Genomic DNA, 26,938 nt, shown 5'->3' on the forward strand with positions numbered 1-26,938 from the left:
TGCCTTCTGGGGACACCAGACATGTACACAGTGCATGGATGGATGGATGGATAGATGGATGGACGGACGGACGGTCGGTCGGACGGACAGACAAATGTAATACAGCCAAAACACACATACACATTTCAAACAATCAAGACAGTAAACAAAGGAAAAGAAGCAACTGCTGCGTGCCCAAGTGAACAAGAACAGGGAGAAATATGGACAGAGGAAGCTGGGAGTCTCTATAGGAATACCAGGCACTTTCTTTCCAAAGAGACTGTTCTTCCCCTTGCTCACAATAAGCAAAGTCAACCAAACTGTCACGGTCACTGTTGGGCTGTGGAATTGCTCTATGAATTGTCTGTATGAATTGCTCCAATCTCTAGGTGATGGCCAATAATAATATTTAAGGTTTTGTTTTTAAAAGAGGGACGTTTTAAAATGGCATGCTAAATATTTCAAATATGAACAGAGAATGCATTTTTTAAAAGATTTATTTATTTATTATGTACACAATGTTCTGCCTGCATATATGCTTGCACAAATACCAGAAGAGGGCAGTAGATCTCATTACAGATGGCTCTGAGCCACCATGTGGTTGCTGGGAATTTAACTCAGGACTTCTGAAAGAGCAGCCAGTGCTCTTAACCTCTGAACCATCTCTCCAGCCCCAGGGAATGCATTTCTAAAAATTAATTACACTAAGCCCTACTCTACAACTTCTAAGACAACTGGCTTTGTTTACCAAACTATTAAAAAAAAGTATCACAGCCAGGTGTTAGTGGCTCACACTTTTAATCCCAGCACTCGGGAGGCAGAGGCAGGCAGATCTCTGTGAGTTAGAGGTCAGCTTGGTCTACAGTTGTCCAGTTCCAGGACAGCCAGGGCTGCTACACAGGGAAACCCTGTCTCGAAAAACCAACAACAAAAAAGTATCATATATCCTTATGCATTTCTCTAGAGCACACACAGAAATGCAGGCAACCCCCAATGTTTTGAACACGCAACACAAAATTAGTGACAACAGTTACTTGCTCCCTTAGGAATCTTTTAAAACTAAGTCTGCTTTTCAGCTATACATTAGGCTCACAAATTGGGTTTCCCAACTCATTTAGTCCACTGAGGGCAGAACAAATTAAACTTAACGAATTCAATTCTTTTTTTTTTTAACCTTATCTTGAGGCCAAATCATTTCAATACATATCAACTGGGGAGACATAAATAATCACTTTACTTTGATTAAAGTTAACACAATGTGTGTCATACTCTTTATCTAGATATCTTACATAAATATAGATAGATGATAAATATTATATTTATCTCCTGACACATAGGATGAAGTAGACAAAAAATTTTACACACTGTTTATTTGCAATCCAGTTTTAAAACCTTAGGTATTGTCAAGTCTCCCATTTCTTCACTTCAATAGGATGGGGGAGCAAATTTTAATTCCCACATTTAAAAGTACAGAAATCTGGGCCTAAGAGTGTATGACAGCTTGCCATGCTCAAGGCCTGAATTTGACCCTCGGCACCACAAAAACAAATACTGGATAAATTAATAAATATGAGTGAATAAAAACTAAAAATCAAAATGTGACTCTGATCTACTTCCACGTCTTTAAAGTTTGTTACATTATTTTGACTGAACCTAAGTCTTGCTTGTGTTTAAACAGAAGAACACACAGACATGATGCCACCTCTTGCAAACCTGTCCTAAGGATTCAAAAGCCAATCAAACACTGCTCTATCTTGACTAAATGTCTGAGGCACAGTATTCCTCATATATGTAGCTCGACCTTAGAAATTTATATGAAATGTGCCTATCACAATGTTATACCAATCATGGAAAGCAGTTCCTACAGGTAAACCTCATGACTCATAAAACAAAATTAGATGTTATAGGTCATGGCTTAAATGCTTAAATGCTTAAATAAAAATAAAAAAATAAAAAAATAATTTGTCTCTGGGATATTGGAATTCTAGTTAATTTTTGTCACCTTGACACAAGCTAGAGTCATTTGAGAAAAGGGAACCTCAATTGAGAAAATGTCCCCACCAGACTGACTTGTGGGCAAGCCTATGCAGTATTTTCTTGATTAATGATTGATGTAGGAGGGCCCAGCCAACTGTGGGTGGTGCCACCCCTGGGCAGGTGGCCCTGGGTTACATAAAAAAGCAAGCTAAGCAAACTAGGAGGAGCAAGCCTGTAAGCAGTATTCCTCCATGGTGGACTGTTACTGAGACATGTAAGCTTAAATAAACTCTTCTCCAAGCTGTGTTTTATCACAACAATATAGGCCCAAGCTAAGACAAATATTTAAAAAAAAAAAAAAAAAAAAGACAAATTCCACAAGTATTTTACAGATCTGTCAGTTTTAAATAAAGTTCTGTGTCATTTATAGAAAAAGTAGTAATAAAGAGTTTCTTTGCTCTACTGTAACTATACCTTAATGTGTTTCACAAACCAAAGGAACCCACAGTGGGCCTGGTGGTAGATACCCACAATAGTAGCACTTAGGAGACTGAGGCAGGAGGACAGAAGCCAATCTGGACTACAGAGCAAAACCTTGACTCAAAGAAAACCAAAGAGACCAAAGTCTCCACATAAAGAGAAAAAAGCAAGGAGATCAATTCTATGGACAGAAGGGCTATGAGACATAAATTCTTAAATATTTGAACAAAGGGGCCCATTTACATCCTAAGAGCTTTGTGGAGGTTTTAGCAAATGACTATGGCAGAATTCATACTTCATGACCTTCCATAACTTATAGTTAGAATTTTAAAACAAATCTTAGTTTGACATATGGTCAGAAACACAGGATGAGAAAGGAGATGCTGAGGGGTATAAAATTCAGTAGTGAAAATCACACCCACATGTTTATTACCTTCTTATTTAGCCAGTGCCAGAGCTGGAGGACAGGGGAAGGTGAGAGAGAAGATAAGAACAGTGGGATATCATTAGAGAATGCAACAACAGTATGGAGAGAAAGTCTCTAAGAGCAGGGAGGAAGCTGACTGGAAAGGAGAAAAAGAAAGTGCATTACAGAGCTTAACACAATGCTACTTTACAATGGGATGGCTGAAATGACAACTACAGGCATTGCTGTAACACCTAATCACCTAAGCAGCCTCATCCTCTCCCCTGCAGAGCCTCTGCACAGCCAGGCACTCTACCTAATAAATGCCTGCATGTGCTCAGCTTGCTCTGCTGGCTTCCTCAAGGTTTCCCTTTGTTATCACTGTGTCACAGATACTTCTCTATACAAACTGTAGTCACAGAGAGCACTGAATACACCAGACACATTAAGATCTTGCCTATATGAACTCAGCTATTACACCCACTTCACTGATAATGAAACCAAGGCACAGAGAAATTAAGCAAGCCATCTGTCCAAGGTCAAAGGGCTACTAAATAACCAAAGTGGGAGCCAAAGGTGGTGTGTGGATTTAGATTCCATGTCCTTTGGCCAATTTAACCACTAAGTTCTCAGAAATTACCACCTCTTGGCAGTAAGTCCAGCTGTCTCTGGCGGTCCAGGACTGGTTAAGTTTTCCTGTAACTCAGCACAGTATCTGACAAACAAGAATCACCCCAAAAACATCCCACTCTGAGCCACCATCTCATTACCTAATCTTAACCAAGTCCCTTTAGCTCTCTGGATTTCATTCTGGTCCTTATCAAGGGGTGATTTTTTTCCTTCATAAGAAAAATAACCACAATTGTATTTCATTTAAGTCCACCCTATCCTCATGTGAAACAGAATTCTAAACCTTAAATTTTCATGGAGAACTAGATATGAAGTGCATCATCAACATGTTATGAAATGGATCATTTCAGGCATGGAACACATAAAATCCACGGAAATAGCCAATCATACAATACCTTGCTATCGACTTTTAGTAAGAACTTCCCAAGCCCGATAATTGGCCACGGTGCTAAAGCCTCCTGCCGCTCCTTCAGGAAGCACTCGATAACCTGCCACCACACGTGGCAGCGCTTCTCCAGGAAGCCCACCACTCCAAAGTGAATCACGAGCTTCTTGATTATCCAGACTATAGGGAAGAGATGATCACATGTCAAGGGAGAACATGAAAATGTTCTTAGTTTCCACTCTGAAGAGTAAAGCCATACTAAAACAAGAACATTCAAGAAAGGAACGGGGGGGGGGGGGGGGGGGAGGGTAGTGGAGTGAGGGGAGGAAATCACAGAAGGAACTGGTGGCCAGGTGTCCCTATTAGGGTTTCTCTTATGTGAAGAGATGTCATGGCCACAGCAACTCTTACAAAGGAAAACATGTATTTGGGGCTGTCTTACAGGTTCAGAGGTTTACTGCATTACTGTCATGGTGGGAAGCATGATGGCATGCATGGTGCTAGAGAAGGAGCTGAGAGTTCCACATCTGAAACCACAGGCGACAGGAAGAGGCAGAGACTCACTAGTCTCACTGTCATGAGCTTCTGAGACCTCAAAGTCTGCCCCAGTGACACACTTTCTCCAATAATGCCACACCCTAATAGTGTCACTCCCTAAGGGCCAAGCATTTAAACACATGAATCTAAGGATGCCATTCCTATTCAAACCACCACACCAGGCATACTTTCAAGGAAGCCCCACTAGCTAAACATCATCCTGGTTTTGGAGCTGCATCACAAAGTCAGTCAGTCCAGGCTACAAACATCATCAACTGCAAAGATCTTCACAGCCCTGCCTGACTAAGGAAAACTGAGCCTTGACATTTACTGATTTCCTGTCTATTACAGCTGCTCTTCCCCAGGGTATCTTTCAACTGTGTTCCTGTCTCTTCATGAGATGCTGCTCTGTGCATCTGAACAGAGGCCAGAAGAAGGGTTACTCATTAGTGAGGGAGGACCTACGTAACTGTTTCTTTCCACTATAATGTCTTTACCTCCTGGGACCAATATCCTTAACCCCAATCTTGTAATTTGCAGGATCAATGTGGTGGTTTCAATGAGAATGAATCCCATTGGCTCACAGATTTGAATGCTTGGCCCCAAGTTAGTGGAACTTTTTGGGAAGGATTAAGAGGTGTGGCCTTGTTAGAGGAAATAGGCACTAGAGGTAGGCTTTAAGATTTCAAAAGCCCATGCCAGTCCCAGAGTTCATACTGTGTGTGTGTGTGTGCATGCACACCTGCATGCCTGCCTGCCTGCCTTCTCTCTCTCTCTCTCTCTCTCTCTCTCTCTCTCTCTCTCTCTCTCTCTGCCTCATGTCTATTCTCTCAATCTGAAAGCTCTCATCTACTACTCCAGTTCCACGTCTGCCTGCCTGCTGCCATGCTTCCCACAGTGAAGGTCATGGACTCCAGTCCTCTAAAATGATGATGAGCCTCTAATTAATGTTCTCTTTTATATGTTGCCTTAGTCATGGTGTTTTGTCACAACAGTAAGAAAGTAAAACAGTCAGTATGACCTAACAGTTCAAAATTTCCTTCATTAGGTTTTTTTCCTTTTTTTAATTGGTTTTAAAACAGGGTCTCTCTATGTATTCCTGGCTGTTCTGTAATTCTCTATAGCTCTTGCAGAGGACATGGGTACATGTGGCTCACAACTGAAACTCAAGTTCCAGAGGATCCAATACCTTTTTTGACCTCTACAGGCACACATATTCAGACAAACACTCATACACATAAAATAAAAATAAATAAATATGTGTCTCATGATCTAAAGGCAAACATACAACTATTTTAAGTAAGATGGAAATAAAACTCTATGAGATATTCAAACCCCACTGCAAGAAAAGAAGAAAAAAGTCTGTGGCAAGGAGATAAAACCATACTTAACCAAATAACAACCTGCAACAGGCACTGGCAGTAGCTGCACAATCCACAGATTCAGCCAGAGCTGGACAGCAATGATGGCCCATACGAGAGACACAAAGTAAATGTCACTCGTTTTCTTCTTTCTGAGAAATGTCCCCATCTCAGGCCTCTGTCTGCCCAAAGTCGGTGAAGGGGAAGAAGGTGAGGAACGGGAAGAGGATGAAGAAGCAGACAATGCTGGGGGTGGCTCGACCCTGTCCATGGGCTCTAAAAAATGCAAAGACATAAAGTCACACACTGTCTTAGTCCACATAAGAACAATATAAAATATACTTCACTGCTATGTGTAGCAGGATCGCAGAAGATCTGCACTGAAACAAACTTGTGGAAACTACCGCCTGCTACCAGGGTTTTTTGATCTAGACAAATCAGATTTTCTGGGAGATAGCAAATTTTCTCCTTTTAAGTTAAGTATTTCTTGAGATTCATTTTTATTGTATTTGTGTGGATGTTTTGCCTGTGTGTGTGTTTGTCTGTGCTCATGGGCAAGGCTAACAGTGAATGATGATAACATGCTTTCATTTGTCTTTGCTCTGCCTGCTTGATCTGGAAACTCCAGGTCAGTGGTAATGATAAATGCCAGCAGAACAGTAACTCTATAACCTAAGTATCAACTATCTCTGCTTTGGAAACATGGTTTCATGTACAAGAATAGTATGTGATTCTACTACTGAATGGCTTTCTCCTAAATTATGCCTTCTCTAACACATGTACTAAGTTAGTTCTTCAAGAAGAGCTTGATATATAGGGGGACAGAAGGATGGTTCAACTGGTATGGTTCAATTGGTAAAGGGCTCAGCAAATAAGCACAAGTACCTGGGTCCAGATCGCCAACACCCACAAAAAAGGGCTATAGTATGTGTCTGCAATCTCAGTGCAAGGAAAGTAAGGATGGGGAAAATCTCTGGAGCTTGCCGACAAACAAACCAAGTCCAATGGTAAGCTCCAGGTGCCATGAAAGACTTTACTTCAAAACTTAAACAGTGACTAAGGAAAATACCAACATGGAACTCTGGCCTCTACACACATGTGCATACACTGTGAAGATATACACACAACACACACATTTATTGACCATACACACTATTTAAAGGGGGGGGGCTGTTGTAATATTCTCCACCTCTAATTATCTCTGGCACTAATAGGCATCTTAGCACAAACTGAGACAGACTTACATAACTTCTGAACTCTGTGAAAGTATGGTATGGTATGGCTCCAACCTGGTATGAATCTACCAAATGGATCTCACAGAGCCAGGCCCTACAGAGTAACCAGAGGGCCTGTTTTGGGAAGCCAGTAAATATATACAGCATAAGCCTTTGAAATTGTACTTTTACTCGGAGGCAACAGAAAGAATGCCAGAAGGGGTTTAAAAAAAAAAAAAGAATGCATAAAATGTAGAAAAGAAGAACACCCCACTGTTAGGAACTAGCAGCCAGCTGACCCCCGCCCCCAACGATAGGCGGGACGTTCATGGCCATGTCATTGCTACTTCAACCTTACCTGGCTGCCAGAGGACTCAATTACGCATGCGCAAGACCCCCTTTTAAAGCAAGCGCGCCAAGCGCATCTCTCTCTCTGCTCTCTCTCTGGTTTCTCTCTTGTCCCCTCTTGCTCTCTCTCTGCCCACCTCCGCTCTCTCTCCTGCTTTCGGTTGGCCACCAGCTACCCCCTCTTTCTCTCCCTTCTCTCAATAAACTCCATGTGGGCGCTGAGTATCGTGTTTGTGTTTCTTAGGCATTAGCTGCGCAGCAAAAGAACAACACCCACTGTAGACAGGGAGTTGGGAAAGGAAGAAAACACATAAAAAAAAGTACAAAATAAAACGACGTAGAACTGGCTGGAAAAGGAACACTAAATAAAAAAATAAATAAATAAATAAATAAATGATAAGGAGCACAGAGTTAGGGTAGAACTAGATGGTAAATGGGACACTAAGGGGAGAAAAACAGTATAGGTGTGAGACATAACAGTATAAGTACAAAACATAAGAAAAGTGTTTTAAAGAGGCAAGGGAAAGAACCAAGTAGGAAATCCAAAAAGGTAAGTAATCAGAAGCATGGGGGCGGGGAGAACCCACATGAAGATTATGGTATAAAAATAGTAGAGGACCGGCAGACCAGCCTCCTCCTGCACTATTCCTACTTCTATCTCACTTTCTAGAGCAGATTCTGAGCACTTTCATGACGTCAGTCACCTGCAGGCTGAGTGGAGGGCTGGTCCTCACTGCTTGATTCATACCCTGTGATGGAGATGGCCAAGTTTGCAAGTGTAGAAGCTGCCATGGAGATCACTTGTCCTGGTAATTCTGCCCCTGTAAGGGGTGGATAGTTTGGAAGAAGAAACACATATTTTTAAAAATTATTTATGAAAATAAAAAACAAAAGCCAATTTAAGACAAAACTATTTTCAGTAGCAACAAACCAAAATCATGATTTCTAAGAAAGAATACATCAAAATTGTCAGCTGCAAGTCCCTGAATATTGTGTCTTCTTCATTTGAAAACCCAATGATGGTAGGTATGCCTGATACTTGGCCTAAACAAATAAATTCAAAATGCTGGGCTTTCACTTTTTTTTTTTTTAACTTTACCAGATAATTTTAATGCACACTTCTGCTGGAAAACATTGCACACCTGGTTAAACTGTCTTACACTAATTTGTATCACTATTGTTCACAGTAATGGCATACATAAATGAGTATGTAAATACATGGATGGATAGTGTGTAAAAACACAGCTCTAAAGGGTACAAAGTTCAACAAAGGCAAAATCCACCATTGGGAAATCTAAAAGAACATCTTTGGTGCCCTGTAAAACTCCTGCTCGATGATAACAATGTGTATCATTTGTGCTGGATTCAAATCAAGGATCTACTGGCAAATGAGGCATGCCTTTGATGGTCAGTCTCTTGACAGGCTACTCAGACAAGGTAAACTGGGATCTAGTATACTTTCTTACACACTAAAAGCTATTTCTTAAGACTCCCTCAGGAGTTTCATATGCAAGGCAGTTTCCATAAAGCAAGTACACCTATGCACAATTTGGGTAAGAGAATGATACACTGTAATTTGGAAGCCACACAGCTCCCAGAACAAACACTTTGCAGGTCTGTGGTTTTTCTGCAGCAACTTAGTGAAAGTTCCAGAGTTTCTCAAGCCTGATTTGTAAGTTAATGGCAAACAGCAACAGCCATGGCCTTCTGTCCCAATACCCCTGTAGTTGTTGAGCACCTCCCAACTGCATTACTTCCACCCGTGCCAGAGCCATGAGTAGGTGCTCGGCTTTGTAAAAATACTTATTTCCTGATGCTAACGAGTACCCTACTGATACCAGCTGCGGTGGATTCGGTAACTTAAGGCTACTTACTGGTCATTCTAATCACCAGGTCACCGCCTCTCACACAGACAGGACCTTACTTTTGGAAAGCCTGACAACAGAGAAGTCTGCCAATCATGGAAAATAAAACACAATTCTAGTAAGTCAAAGAATTTTTAGCTGCAATTAAAGACTGGCCACCTGCCTGAGAAGAAGCCAGAGCCTCAAGTGGCTCGTTGGTCAATTTAGCCATTGAAATGCACAGCCACCCAGCTTAATCATGTCCTATCACATCCTCCAATAAAATAAATGCTCCTGTGGCCAGAAAAAAAGTTTATTTTAAGGCACTCAGAGAAAAATTATCACTCACAGTTTGGGAAGAAGACATAAGTTACATATCTGTGCTGGGACTTTAGCCTCCTGTCTTACACACCCAAGTCCTTCAACAATCGTGTATATGCTGTATACAAAGACAATCATCAGCTGAGGGAGGAAGGCAGTACCTTTATGTCTGACATGGACTCATTATTGACTAATACCGTGTGCAGTGGATAAAGACAAAAAAACAATTCCCAGAGTTTAGAGAAGAAACATGCCTCCATTAAAGAATCACATAAAAAGTCTAAGTGTCAAATTATGACTATTACACATGGAACTGATGTTTTATTACCTCTTAAGACAAGAAACCTGAAATAATCTGAAAAATCAGGAAAGAGTTCTCTCTTTAAATTTTTTCTTTAATTGTGAATGTATGGGTGCTATCGAGGTAAATAAGGATCAGGATAAACAAATAGGCCGAATAGATGTTTATTCAGCTAACAGGAGAACAACAGCAAAGAATGTCAGTGTACTTCAAACACAGACCGAATAAACAGCTATAACAGCACACCAAATGACAGTATAAAGAGGACAGTATTCTCCACCTCCCCTGTGGATACAGTACAGTATATCAGTCTCAGGTGTAACTCCAAGAAGTGACCCCTATGGACTTTTTGCTCAGTTTCTCACAAAAGCAACATTTTCAAAACTGTTGTGCAATATTCCAGTCTAGAGAGCAGCAGGGACATGAGCCATATGACACTGTCTTCAGGACAAACATCCTTCCAATGCCCTTCGGAATCCACGCAGCTGCCTCCCCTTACCAAAGTGGCCAGTTCTGAGATATACTAAGATTACTCCTGCTTCTCTGGAGGATGTTCAAGAGGAAACCTAGATGTGGTCTGCAGAAGGTAGGAAGTGGCTGGATTCATAGGGGGACACACAGTGCTAGACTGACAGATCACAGCCGAAGGTGTCCATCACTCCAGATTATCCAACTGTCAGGAATTGTCAGGGATTACAGTTCCCTACCAGGGTGAAGATTTTGGAGACTGCCATTTCACTAAGAAGACCTGCAGATAGAAGCTTCACAAACTGACACAGTAGATATATCTCCGGAAGAACCCCCCTCCAAAAAAAAAAAAAAAAAACAGTGTGGGGATACCTAATAACCTTGGACAGTAAAGCAGGAAGAAGTTTTTTTTTTTTTGGTGGGTTGGGACAACCTCCAGTCAAAATGCAAAATAAACTAAGCAACAGTCATTGGTCACGAACACAACAGATTTCTGCATAAATAATTTAATAAGAGGAGGGTCACTTGAGATACTCTAAAAAGCAGCTTCCATGGTGACTTTTATATTTACTCATCTAAGAGGAGTCTGGGCCACATGCTAGGATAGGTGACAAAACCCTGAACTCAATCCAATGTAATGATAAAACTAGCAGTTACAATCAATATAAGAACTAATGTCAAATATTGTAGCATGTTGAATGTTTAAGGGAGCACAAAGGATGGAAACCTACACCAGGCAGTGGTGGCTCATGCCTTTAACGCCAGCACTCCAACACTTGGGAGGCATAGGCAGGCAGAGGCCAGCCTGGTCTACAGAGTGAGTTCTAGAACAGACAAACAGCCATGGTTACACAGAAAAAAAACCTGTCTCAAAAAAAAAGAGAGAGAGAAGAGAAGAGAAGAGAGGAGGGAAGAGAGAGGAGAGAGGAGAGAAGAGAGAAAAGAGAGAAGAAGAGAGAAGAAGAGAGAAGAGAGATGGACCCCTACTACATGCTGGGAGTCAGGAGATAGTTTCCAAAGGAGTTCTCTCTCAAGAAAGTAGACCATGCTATTCTCTAACTCACTCAACAGCAGCCACATAAAGGAACAGAACAAGCCTATCTTGGGGAAAGGAGAATGTAGTGTAAATAGTAGTGGTAGAAACATGTGCCAAGACAAAAAAAGCAAAGAAAGCCACAAAGAAAAGCAGCGTCCTCTGAAGGGCTTCAAGCAGTCAAGAATGCCAGAACACAGGTCTGAGAGGAGTGGTCAGGTAATGAGAAGACAGGGATCGGAGAGTGGAAAGAAACAGCTTCCATACATGGAGGAAGAGGGTAATCCAAGGGCTGGGAAAGCAGGTGAGGAAGCAAGAGCACCTGGGCTTGAACCTCAGTCCTTACTATGTGAGCAGTGGTGGGAGAATCCCTGATCACAAGCCCAGTCTCCTCACGTGCAAAATGAGCTCCATATAAATTCCTGTTTTGTATGTGACTGAGTGACTAAGCTCTGAATGCTTCCTAGCAGAGAGGAGATACTCAGCACACCTTAGCCATTATCAACACAGAGTACTCTCATTGACAGCCAACTGTAAGCAAAAGCACTAGAGTTTCTAATGTATCTAGAGCATCTCTGCAGCTTCCATCCCTTAAGAATACAGCTATGCCCTAAGTCTTACACGTTTACATCTTCTTTCAGAGTTAAGTAACATTCTGCACACCATAGACACTTAAAGATCTGAAAGCTAAAGCCAGCAAAACTATAGCAAAAGACTATTCAATTTGCTAGTATCAATAAAATGTACAGTAAATATTCAGTGAAAACTATGCAGTAACATTGTGAGTCACATATGAGTGTCAAAGGAGTACCACACAGTGAAAGCCAACGAGAGGCACTTGAAAATTTTGGAACCAAGACCTGCTAATTTCTCTAGTCAACAGATACACATTAGTAAGCTCTATGGGCTGTTTTTGCACTTCAAAACCCCAAGGTCTGGATAGATGAATGAATGCCAGGAATGAGATTCTAAGCAAGGTCACAGAACTAGATTTAAAAACCAGCTAAAAATAGGCATATAAACAAGAGTACATAACCTTGGGCTCAAGGACTGGAGTGGGGTGTGGAAACATACTCAAGGTTTCAAGTACCAATCTACCCAGGGTCAGGGTCAGCATAGGGAGAGCTACAAGTCCAAAGAAGGCCAGTGACAAGACAGAAACTCAGCCTCGGAAACAAACATGAGATCAGATTAAAATCTGCTGATACAATGAAAACCACGAAGAGCAGATTAATTTCTCCATGTTGATAAGAAAACACAAGTTGATACGAATATGAATAAGGAGCTACTTCTTGGTCTGCTCTGTTCTCCCTGAGCAGCAGCAGTGAGATACCAAAATTACCTGCTGCTGGCACAAGGTACTGCATTATGTGGTCCCCTGCTAATCTGTAGTGACGTGTAATAAGCCTTCTGTTCCCCTCACTAACATGGAAAATACAACTTCCTCTCAATGGTTTCTAGTGCATCGTGTTGTGGTCCAGGCAAACCCAGCCCCGCCTCTCACCCACCTGCGCATGGCAGATGTGTGTACTCTGGCTCCTCAAAAGAAAATGTTCACCCACTTCCATTCTCTTTTCCAGCTGTCCCCCCAAAGAGGCAGAATGTCCATCCCTCCTCCTCTTCTGTCCTGTCTCTGTGCCTCTCCTCTCTTTCCTTCTCTTATTTTCTTATCTCCTCCTCAATAAAACTTTTAATATGAGTCATGTCTACATGTCTCTGTGTCTCCATCCGCCCACTGTCCATCACTCGCTGCAGGAGCATAATCCTCAAGGTCCCAGCGAGGACTGGGAACAAGCCACCTGCGGTTCCAAACCATTATTCTTTATTCCTAACACACAGAACCCCTGGTATGAGCAACAAATAGGTTCCTCTAGGCCTACGAAGCTGACAGTACTGTAACTGGAAATTAGGGAGTGAGCGGTGAGAAGCTGACTTGTTCTTCTCCTCTCTTCTATTTGAGCTTCACTGACCAAGCTTGTTCACTCACAGCACATGCTCTCCCAAGCAACTGAAGCAACTACCAGGGCTTCCCTGCAAAGGTATTTCTAAAGATTACTAGCAAAAGAGCAGCCAACTGCTCTAGGCCAAGCAGTGTTAGAGACACAGCTGAAGCCTGTTTTGCCTACTTTAAAAAAAAAAAAAAAAAAAAAAAATATATATATATATATATATATATATATATATATAATTTTTCCTTCATTTTATTTTATGTTCATGGGTATTATTATAACTGAATGTATGTCTTTTGCACCACATGCATGCAATGCCCACAGAGGCTAGAAGAGGAATCAGATCACCCCGGAACTAGAATTACAGATGGTTCTGAGCTTCCATGTGGGTGTTAGGGTAGAACTCGGGTCCTCTGGAAGAAGAGCCAGTGCTCTTAACTGCAGAGCCATCTCTCCATCCCCTTTTTATTCTTCAGAGTGTGTGTGGGGGGGGCAGGGAGTATAAGCATGTGAATGCAGATTCCCAGTGAGGTCAGAAGAAGACACTGGATCCCGTGGAACCAGAGTTACAGGCAGTTGTAAACTACCTAATGTGGGTGCTGAGAACTGAACTCTGGTACTCTAGAAAAGCAGTGCATGTCCTTAACCACTGAACCACAATCCAGTCCTGGCTTTTCTTACCTTAAATCCACCTCTCATATTCAGAACAAATCCCTGAATCCAAGTATCAAATACATACAATATTACATCAGTCTCACTGGATTGCTTCAAAAAACAGGACAGCATGTTTGCACACCGCCAGGGCCTCCTAATTTACAGAGAATAATGCCAGCATTCTTGTGTCTCTACAAACTTCAGGAAACATAGTGACACTTTTTTTCCCAAGGGGCAGTGTTTGAATGTTTGTTTCATCCAAAGTTTGTGTTGAAGTCTAAATGTCACAATAATTGTATTAAGAGGGGCCATGTAGCAAGGACCAGTAATATTAAGAGTTGTTATACTGCGATGAGAAGGTGGGCCACCGGATGTTAGCACCTTGGTATCACACTCCCAACCCTTCAGAACGTTATTGTTATGGCATTATTATCACCCTGCCTGTGCAAAGACTAAGAAGTAGTCTAATCAAGAAGACAAACAAGGCAGTAGGGTTCTACCAAGTGAAACAGTCTCTATCGCGCAGAGACGTGATGGACTTAGGATGAGTCAACCAGGCTACGGTGGAAGAAGAAACATGACAACTACCAACTGGGGCAAGAAGGTGAGTTGCTGACACTTTCACTATGACTAATGCCTGCGTATTCAATGTGGCAAGTGGCAAGGAAAGGAAAAGAACATGGGCCTGAGGTCAAGGACCTTGGCTGAAATCACAGCCCCACCTGTGTGACCGGCGGTGCCTCCTCCACCTCTGAAATGAAACCTCTTCATCAACAGACGGAGTTTTGTTTGTTTGGGTTTTGCTTGTTTGTTTGGCTGATGTTTATGGATTTTAAAGACAGTCTATTCAAAAGTACCTCAAAAAGCTGAAGTGGCTCAGTGGTGAAGAGCACTGGCTGCTCTTCCAGAAGACCTGGGTTCAATTCCCAGCACCCACATTTAGGCTCCACTGTTCTGATAGCCCTTCTGGCTTCCTTAGGCACTGCATACACACAGTGTACAGATATACATGCAAGACAAAACATCTATACATAATAATAAAAATAAAATTTAAAGCCAGGTGGTGGTGGTACACGCCTTTAATCCCAGCACTCAGGAGGCAGAGGCAGGCGGATCTTTATGAGTTCATGGCCAGCCTAGTCTACAGAATTAGTTCCAGGACAGGCTCCAAAGCCACAGAGAAATCCTGTCTCGAAAAACCAAAAAAAAAAAAAAAAAAAGAAAGAAAGAAAGAAGAAGAAAAAAAAGAAACACTGGATTATAAATAAATAATAAAATTTAAAAGTACCCCAAAAAGTTGTTCTTCAGTGGGAGAAAACATTTTTTCCCCTACACTATTTAGTGTTTCAGGAAATACCACCAAGAGTTCCCCAGGCCCAAAAGTTGAGTCTCTGAGTTTAGAGTGAACTGTTGAAATAAACTGAGTTTCTGGGCCCAGGATCCAAACAAACTTAGGCTTTCAATTCTAATTAAATCCAGAAGCCTAATTCTATGAGAGTAAGTGAGCTGTGAATCTCAAAGCTCCTAAAACAGCCCAAATGATGCAGAGCAAGCCATTGACCCAGGTAACCTCAGAAAGTTCAAGAACAGGCAAGGATCAGAACAGGCTCTGCCGAGGCAGTTCACAGCAGCATTCCTGTAACAACCACAGAACAGCACCACCTATAGGAGCAAACACAACAGGAGGGAGGGCTACCCCCTTGCAGACTAGAAAGTTTCAGTCTGATTTATAGAGAATGTTAAGAACATGAAGAAAAAACATCCTCTAGAAAAGCATTCAAAAGCTCTATTTTGTGTAGAAAAGTTCTAAGTCAACAGTGACCTGCTTTGATGCAGAATAGAGTAGACGAAGCAGGAAAATCACTATTTCCAAAGATGTTCATTCATTCTTTTTCTATCCCTGTGATGTCCTTCCGTGAGAGTCAATACCTAAGCAGAATGGAATAGCACACGAACACCATAGTCTGGGTTGATGGCTCAAAATAATAATTGACCTTAGTCTCGTTCTCCCCACACACTCAAAACCTGGTCCTAAGTTCTTGTTCTCAGAGTTCTCTAAGTGCCGGTACCTGAGTGGCTAGAATTTATAGCTGGGCAGGGGAGGGAGGCATGAAATCCTTTAGTGGAGATCTGTATTACTCATATACAGGAAGTCCTCAGCACCAAAGGAGAACAGTTGTTGACCTCCTATATGTACCAATTCGTGGGTGTTCAAGTCCCTTATAAAATGACAATGTTTGCACATAACCTCACATATACTTACATGTCTAGATTATAAGAATATCTAAAATGCAAATGCCACAAAATTGAGGTATTACTGTATTGTAATGCACAATGTCAAGAAAAAAGTCTTTACATATTCAATACAGATGTCATCTCATTTTCAGATGGTTGAATCCACAGATAAGAAACCTGTAGAAACATAAGACTGCCTGGACTTAACCCTATACCAGAGCAGCTGGAAGGGAAGCCAACTCAGAAGAGGGAGAAGGGTACCCAGAGCTGTCTGCATCACTGACCCCTGGGGAAAGAAATAAGAAGATAAAACCAAGCAGGACAAGTGGAAGTCACCAGGCACTGCACTACTCCAGTCTTCCACACAGCCCTGGGGCTCAAGCACCATCATAGAAGACAGGCTACAATAGGAGACTGAAAGACAGCAAAATAAGAAATAAAATTGTCCTGATTTTCCACTGTCAGAAAGATCTGTAACTATTGTTCTTTGTAGTTAATTTTAAAGCCAGTTTTGTTTATGTATTAAGTTCCAGATAGCCAGAAATACACAGTAAGATCTTATCTCAAAAAGGAAAAGAAAAAGAAATCAGTACATCAGATACACTCACCAAATATAATATAAACAATCTTTAAAAAGTCTTTCATAAGACATACAATCACTGTACAAGAGTGTCAAATACTGCTGTGACTCGAATAAATGCTAAAAATAATGTTGTAGATGTATGTTCACTGACACAGAAAGACATCCCTGGTATGAATATGCCTAACACATGAGTGACAAGAGGGAATCATTTTTGTGTTTTTTTTTTTAAAGTTGATGCCCAGTGTAGTGACATTGGAGAACCAAACTGAGCTATATACATCAAGACTCTGTGTTCCCCAAGTGGGGGGTGAGGGAGCATCATCTAAAGCAGCACAGAAAATTAGTTAAGCACAAGCACTAGAGCAAGAGCTCACTTTCCAGCACTGATGTCAGGAGCTCATAACTGCCTAAAACTTCAGTTCCAAGGGATTTGACATGCTTTTCCATCCTCCGTGGGCACCTGCACACCTGTGGCATGCATATTTTCTCTCTCTCTCTCTCTCTCTCTCTCTCTCTCTCTCTCTCTCTCTCTCTCACACACACACACACACACACACACACACACACACACACACCTATTAAAAAAGAAACCATTACTTAGCAAGTGTAAAAGAATCCTTAGCTAAACTGATGCCAAGAAACAAATTCAACAGAAATGAAGGGTACAAGATCAGTATAATACAAAAAGTCATATTTATAACTATATGCTAAGAATGAATCATACAAAATGGAAACTCAGAAAACATTTCATTTATAATAAGGAATAAATTAAATCAAGAAGAAGACACAACACTTAACTGAAAGCACAATATTATGATAGAAAGAAATTAAAGAATAAATACATGGAGATACATTCCATACTCATGAACTGAACTGGGATGTTGACTACTGGTGAGTGTGTGCGTGAGAGAGAGAAATGCAATGTTTCCAAAGCACAAATTGTGAAATTATGAATTCAACAATCTTACAATATATTTTTTTTTTTTTTTTTTTTGGATTTTCAAGACAGGGTTTCTCTGTATAGCCCTGGCTGTCCTGGAACTAACTCTGTAGACCAGGTTAGCCTCAAACTCAGAGAACTGCCTGCCTCTGTCTCCCAAGTGCTGGGATTAAAGGTGTGTGGCAAATTCAACAATCTTATCAAAAACTCAATAGACTATTATGTGAAAATGGAAAAAGAATTGTCCTAAAACCCATAGAAGAAACTATTTATTGAGTGTGTATCTACTCAGTATCCAAGATATTTAAAGAATTCAGCAACTCAGCAATAAAAGACAACATAATTTTTAAAAGGTCAAAGAGCATAAACAGACATCTCCCCAAAGAGATAAACAAATGGCCAGCAGATGCATAAAAAGATGCTCGCACCAGCAATTATTAGAAAACCCACAGGAAGAAGCCATTCACACCCACTGGACTGGTGCTATCAGGAGCAATCAGGGGCTGGAGAGATGGCTCAGAGGTTAAGAGCACTGGCTGCTCTTTCAGAAGCCCTGAGTTCAATTCCCAGAAACCACATGGTGACCCACAACCATCTACAATGAAATCTGGTGCCCTCTTCTGGTGTGCAGGTATATATGCAGGTAGAACACTGTGTACATAATAAATAAATCTTAAAAGAAAAAAAGGAAAAGCAATCAGGAAACATTATCAAAGGTGTAAGAGTGTAAGCCGCTGAGCAGCCGTGGAAGTAGTCTCATGGTTCCCGACCCAGGAATCCTGTTCTAAGGTGAATATTCAAAATTCGAATAGCATACATATACTGGAGCATTATATGACACCTTGTAATATGTACACTGTTTTTATGTATCAATTTAAACACAGTTGAGTCTCAAAATTTTTAAATGAATAAACAGATTCTTGTACATAAATGCTTCATAGCAGCACAATTCACAATACTCGAAAGATGAAAACAAGGCAATCATCTGTGAATGTCTAACAGGCAAACGAACGCATTATATCTGTATGCGGGAATCCATGTACAGGTTTTCCTTTCAGAGTGATAAAAAAAAATTGTAAAACTAGATAGAGATGATGGATACACAACACTGGGGAAGTACTAAATACCATTTTCTAATAGCTGGTGGCTAATAATAAAAAGATACAAAATAGGAACACGATCTTAAAAAAAAAAGCCTAGAACATTTTAGATTTGATTTTCTATTTAGAAACTACTTCAAGTTTTTAAATATATTCAAAGAGATTTGGCCTTGGTTTTTTGTTTTTGTTTTCCTTTGTAAGTTATCATGCTGGATAGTTTTATATCAACTTGGCACAAAGTAGATTCATCTGGGAAGACAGAACCTTGAGAAAATTCCCCCACAAGACTGGCCTGTGGTACATTTTCCTGATGATTTGGGGGAGGGGGGAGCAGCTCACTGTCGGGTGGGATTCCTGGACAGGTGGTCCCTACGTGCTATATGAGTATGCAGGCTGAGAAGCCAAGCAGAGCAAGCCAGTTCACTACAGCCTCTGTATCAGCTCCTGCCTTGAGTTCCTATCCTGACTTCTTTGTGATGGAGTGTGACCTTTGACCTGAGAGTCATAAGATGAAATAAACCCTTTCCTCCTCAGTTACTTTTGGTCACGGTGTTTATCATAGCAACAGAGCTAGTCAACCACTCAAAATACTAAGAATATATTCACAATAGACTATTTCTTACCAGCAGACTCCTTCCCATTCTGTTTTTCATAAAGGGTGCCCACAGACATCAGGAAAACAATAACCAGGAACACTGGAATTCTCCATGAGCCAGCCAGTGACGCTAAAAATTATTAAGAATTAATGTTTTTAGTTAACAGAGCAATTTGATATACATTCTAATTAAGCAATTATTTCATAGGGAAAAATGTCTTTAAAAAGGCCCTTGCAGGTAAACTCCACCACAAGGACAGCTTCATTCTTGCTCTCAAAGAAACAAGCATGTGCCAGCCTACCCTTAAGAGGTCAATCCCCAGTCCACTACAAGCACCCACACACATACCCCTCACAGGTCACTCCAAACTCAAGTTGAACCTATGCAGCACCTGATACTAGGACAGAGTCAGGCACTGGGAGGCAGCCTAATTTTCTGAAAATGGCACTAGGTTTGAACTTAGTCTCAAAAAGGAGCCCAACAAACCCAAAGGCTGCAGCCAAAGCTCCCACAGTACACAGTTAAGCCCCTAAGCATCTGCCTTTCCTGAGTTCACATGAGATTCCCTCCTCTGCCTTCTGCAGACACAACCTGTGTCACACCAAGGACCCTGCAGATAAACCTCATGGCCAACTCAACAAGCCTACAGCCTACTGCCCTCTTAAAATCAGACCCTGAGCAGAGACAGTTTCAGTCAGCTAGGCTTAACTGCTGCTTTCTTGGTGGGGAGGGGGCAGGTAACTTACAAAAAGGGTTAATTTTAAAAGCTACTTTCAGCTACCTGCTCCTCTAGGTTGCTCAATTATTTTGTGTTTAAATTAGAAGTTATTATTCCCATCAACTCAGAAATGTCTTGCCCAATCACGTGAGTCATGCTGAAAAGCCATTCAGGGCATTAAGCAGCATCACCACCACTATCATCATCACCACCATCACTCGCTGCTAACAGTGAGCTGCTTCACAGAACAGGAAACTCATGACTCTGAGCTGCCCTGACACAGAACACCTCTGCTGCAGTGAACTGTCTTTCTGGTGCCTCCAGAAGTTCTGGCATCTCTCCCTCATGATCAAAGATCTGCATAAGCCACTCTTCCACAGGATGGAAGTGGTTTCTGTATTTCATGCTCTCTTATTGCCCAACATCCTCCCTCATTCCTGTCCCAGGCCCTTCCACTTAGCCAGAGCAAAAATCTTCTCCAAGTCCTTCAACAAGACCCAAGCTCCTCTTATCCTTAGGTGCTGATCGATCCCCTCCCCAATTCTGCTACAAGCAAAATGAGCAAGAGGGTCACACAACTGCAGTTAGAGGCACTTACTCTTTAAGGACTTACTAAAAGAATGCATAAGGAACTTAAAGATCAACATTTGAAAGCAGAGCATCTTCACTGAAGATTAGTGAAGTTTAGCATTTTCAATACATTATGTTGAAGAATTTTAAATGCAACATGTAATACTACAAAGAACTCACTTTCATTGGTCAGCCTCTACTGGCCTCAAACCATGGTTATTGGGTGATTGTTCTATGAAGAAGAAGAAAGGACTCACCTATATGAAAAAGAAGTATCATCCAGACTGGAATCGAAACTGCTCTCAAGATGTGTTCAGTGTTTGCATTCCACTTGAATGAAACCATCAGCACATAGCCAACCACCAACGTCCAGATCTTAAATAAATGAAATAAGACATAGTTGTAAAATACATACAGCAAAGAGCATGTGTTCCACAGTATCTGCAGCATCTGTATAGTGCAAGCACTCTGGACATGGCACAAAGAGGTACTAGGGGTGGCATGCCTGGGTCTTCCCCCTCATTTACATATGCTTAAATAGGTATTTGAACTCAGGCGGTGACACTTAATAAAGTACATTGTTTTCAGACATACTAGATGTTGAAGAGAGGGCTCAGTGGTTAAAAGCACTGGCTGCTCTTCCAGGGGACCTGGAATTCTCAGCTCACAACTGTCTGTAATTCCAGTTCCAGGGGATCTGACGCCTTCATACCATGCACATAAAATAAATTTAAGTAAATTATGTTTTGAAAAAAGACATACTTGAGTTCAGAATCTACTTAACATTTTTTAAAAAGATAAAGTAGTTAATATATAAGTAGCAGATTTAAAATAAAGCTGGTCTTGGGAATTCCTACAAGTTTTTGTTGATTAATGTGGAGAGGGGCTAAAATAAATGTGGGGAGAAACTAAAAAGAAACAGGTAAAAAAGATCCCATATTTCAGACTATAAAAATGCTAATATGAGAATCATTATTTTTAAAACTGAAAGAGCTAGCTGAAGTATGATCCTGTTAATAATCTAAGTGACAGATGTTGAGACCCTAACTGACAGCTATATATTCCAGTTAAAAAGGGTGTCTGAAAAAAATATTACAAGAAGAAATAGCAAAAATTGAAAACAGAACTAGTCAGGGTCCCCTCCTCCATTCCCCTACCTTACAGCTAAATGGCCATCACTAAATTAGCATCACAAGCTGCCAATGTCCAAGAGAACATTTACAGTTTGTGAATGTAAAATTCAAATATGGCTTGAACTTGGGGAGTAAAAGTTAAAACGAAAAAGGACTTAATGATCCAATTCAGAGCACAAAAGAAAACAAACAAACAAACAAAAAAATCAAAACCAGGATTAACACAAAAGATGGAAAAGGGCCAGACCCTCTGTGTTATTTGCTATCATCTATCAATAGAAAGAATCCAGTTTTTAAAGCATGCACAGCCTTGAACTTGAGATTTTAGTGAACTAATCCTTACACAGTAATGACAGATTCTGAAAAAGGCTTTTGGCATAAAGAAACTCCTCAGAATTGGTGAGGGAAAGTGATGACCTAAAAGGCTGATGGAGAAAAAGATTACTATGGGTGAGTCACAAATACAGGGTTATTCTAGCATTAGAACGGTTATGGAGGGTTTGTGGGTGTGGTATACAGACACATGTACTTGTGAGGACTAGGTATCTTTCCTGTACAGCAGGGTCCCTGGGTGACACTCATAGGCTGGACAATCGGTGTCTGCTCTCCTCAGCTGCCTCCCCACTCCAGCCTTAGTGCTGGAGTTACAGGAATGCACTGCCACACCCTTCTTTCTACATGGGTGCTGGGAACCCTGACTCAGGCCCTTATGCTTGCACACTTTAACTGAACCATTCCCCAGTCTTAAATAAGTATTGTTTTCAAACAATAATCAGTTTTTAAATTCCTAAGTTAAAAATGAGATAGAAAGACACACCATATATTTACAACATGGTAAAGAGAAATGTGTGAATAAGTTAATGGTTAATAAACAGAAAATGTTTTTGCTTTTCTTTCTTGTATTTGTTTTTTCTTTTTGACACAGGGTCTCACATAGCCTGGCACTTGCTATGAAATGGAGGATGAACTTGAACTCCTGATTATCCTGCTACTACTTGCCAAATGTTGAAATTTTGGGGACAGGGAGGGTTGTTTGCCATGCTGGGATTTGAAATGAGGACCTCACATATTTTAGAGGAGTGTTCCACTAGGGAAATGGCTTACTACAGTCTGAAGCTGAATTAGAATTTTGACACCAAAGTCTTTCTATTTTCTTTTAATACTTATTATTTTTGTGTGTGCACGTGCACCTGTACAGGTTTTATGAACCACATGTGTGCAGGAACCCTTGGGGGTCAGAAGAGGGTTTCAGATTCCCTGAAGCTGGAAGTTCAAGTGATTGTGAGCTAAGTACTGGAATCCGAACCTGGGTCCTGTGGAAGAACAGTAAGCATTCCCAACTGCTGAGCCATCTCTCTAGCCCAAAGTCTGTCTGCTTCCTGGGTTTCCTTTTATTTATTTATTTATTTATTTGTTTGTTTGTTTGTTTATTTATTTATTTATTTATTGGTGTGTGTGTGTGTGTGTGTGTGTGTGTGTGTGTGTGTGTGTACAGGTATTTGGCCTCCATGTATGTCTATGTATCATGTGCATGCCTGGTACCTTCAGAGGCCAGGAGAAGATGCTGGATTCCCTGGGAGTTGAGTTACAGACAACTGTGAGCTGCCATGTGGATGGTCAAACCCAAGTTCTCTGGAAGTGAACTGCTGAGCCAGTACTCCAGTCCTAGCATAGTAGTCTGCTTTTATAACCAAAGGTAAAGAAGTGGTGCTAGAAAACCAGTGTCTGCTCCCGTTTTCCTAAGGAGAGAGAGAGAGAGACCCTTGGGGAAGGGATGGACTTCAGCCCCACTGCACACAATGGTCATCAGTCCCCACGGGAGTTAGTCACTCAACAGCAAGCCTAGAACCCAGCTTCCAAACCTGTGGGCTGGGATTCATAAACAAATGTGAGTTATGAAAAATCTGTCAACAGCACAGGTTCTGAACATGCAACCATGAAGTCTTAATCCAAAACCTGATGCATACAAGTCTGAGGTCTTTCCTACAGCAAAGTCAGGTGATCTCACTACAACCTTGGTCCTAACCAAAAGTGCACACTTGTACTCACTGATCTTAAACAAAGCTGTCTCTAATTATGGAAAAAAGAATGTTTTTAAGTGTTATCTCACCATCATTTCACAGCCCACGGGTCCCAGACTATTATTATATGTATGGAGTGCACTTTTACACGTTGCTGACTAATTCCTAAATCAAATAAATAAATTCAGAAGATTTTTGGCTTGAGCCTATGACACTTTCCAGCAGCTTTTGAAATGACCCTAAAAACTAGCCTTGACATTTACACTGCGTACTTATTTATGCAAGGAGACATTCTCAACACTGGTTATAAAATTGAAATATCAATTAACTCTTAAAAACACTGAAGATGCTACTACACCTGCAGGTTAAACATTTGGCCAAGATGTAAATTTCTATGTAAAAAATAAAATAAGCACACTCATCTCATTAGTTTAAAATTTTTCTTTTATCTTTAATAAATGACTAAGGTTATATGAACAGCAAAGAATTCTTAAGTTATGATTATGGGGCCAGAGAGATGGCTTAGTGGATAAGAGCACTGGCTACTCTTCCAGAGGAACTTGATTCAATTCCCAGCACCTACATGGCAGCTCAAAACCATCTGTAACTCCAGGATCTGATGCCTTCTTCTGCCTCCCCACACGTGGTACTCAGACGTATACGCAGGTAGAATATCCATACATATAAAATAAAAATACATTTTAAAGATTTAAGTATACTTATGATTTATTAACAGTAAAAGTTTGATTACAAAACTATTTTATATAGCTACAAGCACTAACTAAAGTCACATAAAATTTTCCCAGGCAAAAAGGGCTCATGAGTGAAAAGAGTTTATAGAGTTCTGGGAAGGTACTAATCAAACCCACAGCTTACACAAACGTAGGAACTGCAAGAATAGACACCTGCCAACCTATAGACCTAAGGGAACCCACCGCTAGAACAATGTGCTAATTCAAGGAAGATTACATTTAATGAAGAGAAATGCAAAGCAGTGCTTTCAAATCTAAAATCCCAATGTACCAAACAGAGACTGGGGAGAGAGAGAGCACCTAAATTCAGTAGCTAGTATGTAAATGTCTGCTTATAAAAGTGCAACTCTGCACCAACAAACTATATGAGCAATAAAATGCAGGCTGAAAAAGCAAAAGAAAGTTGTAATATGATATAGATGGTAGTTAGATGGGTGAACTCTCCGGCTTACAACGTAGAGAATGCCAACATTTGATAGCTATTCTCAGATAATGGGTGTTTTAGTTAAGGTTTCTACAACTGCGATAAAACACCATGACTAAAAGCAGTTTGGGGTTGAAGGGTTTATTTGACTGACACTTCCACATCACAGTTCATCATTGCAAGAAGTTGGGGCAGAAGCTCAAGGCAAGAACCTGGAGGCAGAAATTAAAGAGGAATGCTACTTACTTGCTTACTCAGTTGTTTTCTTATATACCGCAGGACCACCTGCCCAGGGGTGCCACTACCCATAGTAGGCTGGGCCCTCCTATATCATTAATAAATATCTACAGAATTTGTCTAGAGGCAATCTGATGGAAGCACTTTCTCAGTTCAGTTTAATCTTCCCAGATAACTCCAACTTGTCAAGGAATTAACAAAAAAAGCCAGCACAGTAGGGGAAGACAGTCATCTGGGAACAAGCAAGTAGCTTCATTGTCTGTGGTGCTGGTGCAGAAGTAACTGGAATTATGAAGCAACACATTTTTGTTTGATATGAGAACACACTTTTCCAGCAACCAACAACTTTCTAAAAACAGAGCAAGCTTCTATCTGGGATGGTGTTTGAACATGAGGAGTCAGAAAAGGCTGCCCTCAGCAAGCACAACTACAAAGGGTGTGAAGCTACAGAGTAAGTCTATCTGGGAAGTTGTTATCTGTACTTTTCTGAGTCAGGCTTTCTGTATAGCCCTGGCTGTCCTGGAACTCACTTTGTAGACCAGGCTGGCCTAGATCAGCCTGCCTCTATCTCTGCCTCTGCCTCCTGAGTGAAAGCTTTAATAAATCATAACTAATAAATAGTTCACCAGAATTCCCCCTTTTTGTCTAATACTAAAAAAGGTTACAACTAACATAAGAAAAACTATATACAATTAAGTATATACAATATATACAGGCAGTAAGTATCAACACTGTCTAGTCCATTTGCATTTGACAAATCTGTACATATAAGGAATCTATGTCACTAAGGAAAAAGAAACTTTACACTTCAGATTTTTAAGAGAAATTTCCATCTAAAGAAAAGCATGTTATTTTTATCCAGTAAACATGAAGTTCACCAATTACCTTAGGCTAAAACACTTAGCTCCCCAATTCCACTTTCAGGACTGTTCTACAGAAACACTAGTGTGTGGATAAATAGAAAATATTCAGTACCATTTGCAATAATACAGTTTTGAAAATGGAAACACATTCAGAACTAAAAAAGTGTGGTGACTATATTCAGGAGCATGGTGTATATTTATGCATGTGACATATAATGGTGAACATATACTCAGCACCAATTAAAAAAGAAACCATCTTCAGGCAGCTGGATCTCAGGACAGTGCTTCTTTATATTCTACTCATTGTCTTTGCTGAATTTTCTAAGGGTATTTAATGACCTCATAAGTAGAAAAATAGTTTTTCCTTTAAAATGTGCTTCCTTGAACCTTATACAGTTTACAAACATCTTCAAGTATTTCCTGAGAGACTCCCAGAAATACTGTTAGTTCAAAAGACAGAGCACACACTTTTGAGTTTTTGGATAATACAATTACCAATGGTTAAAAACCATTTATTACCTCTGAATTTGCTAAAACACACAAAAATCTGTCCTAAACATCGGCATCCAGGACAAAAGTATTTATGCCACAGCAGGATTAAAAAGAAAGAACTGTAGCTGCCAGCAGTAACAGCAAAGGGTCCACAAGAGAAGGCCAGATAACAGCACGGTGAGGGCAGGGATACACAGCATGCCATGTTCTAATATAGATCATCATGAGAGAAGATCTGTGTGGTAGAAAAAGGTTTCTGTAGTATGTAGTATGGTATATACATGGAACTAAGACAAAAACTATCTGATATGTTCACCCGAGTTCAGAAACAACTTTAGAAGGCTAAGTTAACAATAGCATCTGTGTGGGAGTGATGGCAGAAAAGGG

General features: G+C 40.7%; 1 protein-coding gene across 5 annotated transcripts in view; it reads right to left on the reverse strand.

Moving 5' to 3' along the window:
* Tmem245 (transmembrane protein 245) overlaps window positions 1–26,938 on the reverse strand; it is an 80,321-nt gene that overhangs the window by 47,987 nt on the left and 5,396 nt on the right. For 2 of the 5 annotated variants that reach the window (XM_051187847.1, XM_051187844.1), the window contains exons 2-7: window positions 20,887–21,004; window positions 19,369–19,470; window positions 8,022–8,138; window positions 5,798–6,031; window positions 3,868–4,037; window positions 2,870–2,893 (exon numbers count right to left, since the gene is read on the reverse strand). In XM_051187847.1, the coding sequence (XP_051043804.1) occupies window positions 2,870–2,893; window positions 3,868–4,037; window positions 5,798–6,031; window positions 8,022–8,138; window positions 19,369–19,470; window positions 20,887–21,004 (765 nt within the window). Of the gene's footprint in view, window positions 1–2,869; window positions 2,894–3,867; window positions 4,038–5,786; window positions 6,032–8,021; window positions 8,139–19,368; window positions 19,471–20,886; window positions 21,005–26,938 lie in introns of all 5 variants that reach the window. The other 3 variants (XM_051187848.1, XM_051187846.1, XM_051187849.1) reach the window with 2 other exon arrangements.

This window comes from Phodopus roborovskii, unplaced genomic scaffold, assembly GCF_943737965.1.
Source record: "Phodopus roborovskii unplaced genomic scaffold, PHOROB, whole genome shotgun sequence".
NCBI classification, from domain to species: Eukaryota; Metazoa; Chordata; class Mammalia; order Rodentia; family Cricetidae; genus Phodopus; species Phodopus roborovskii.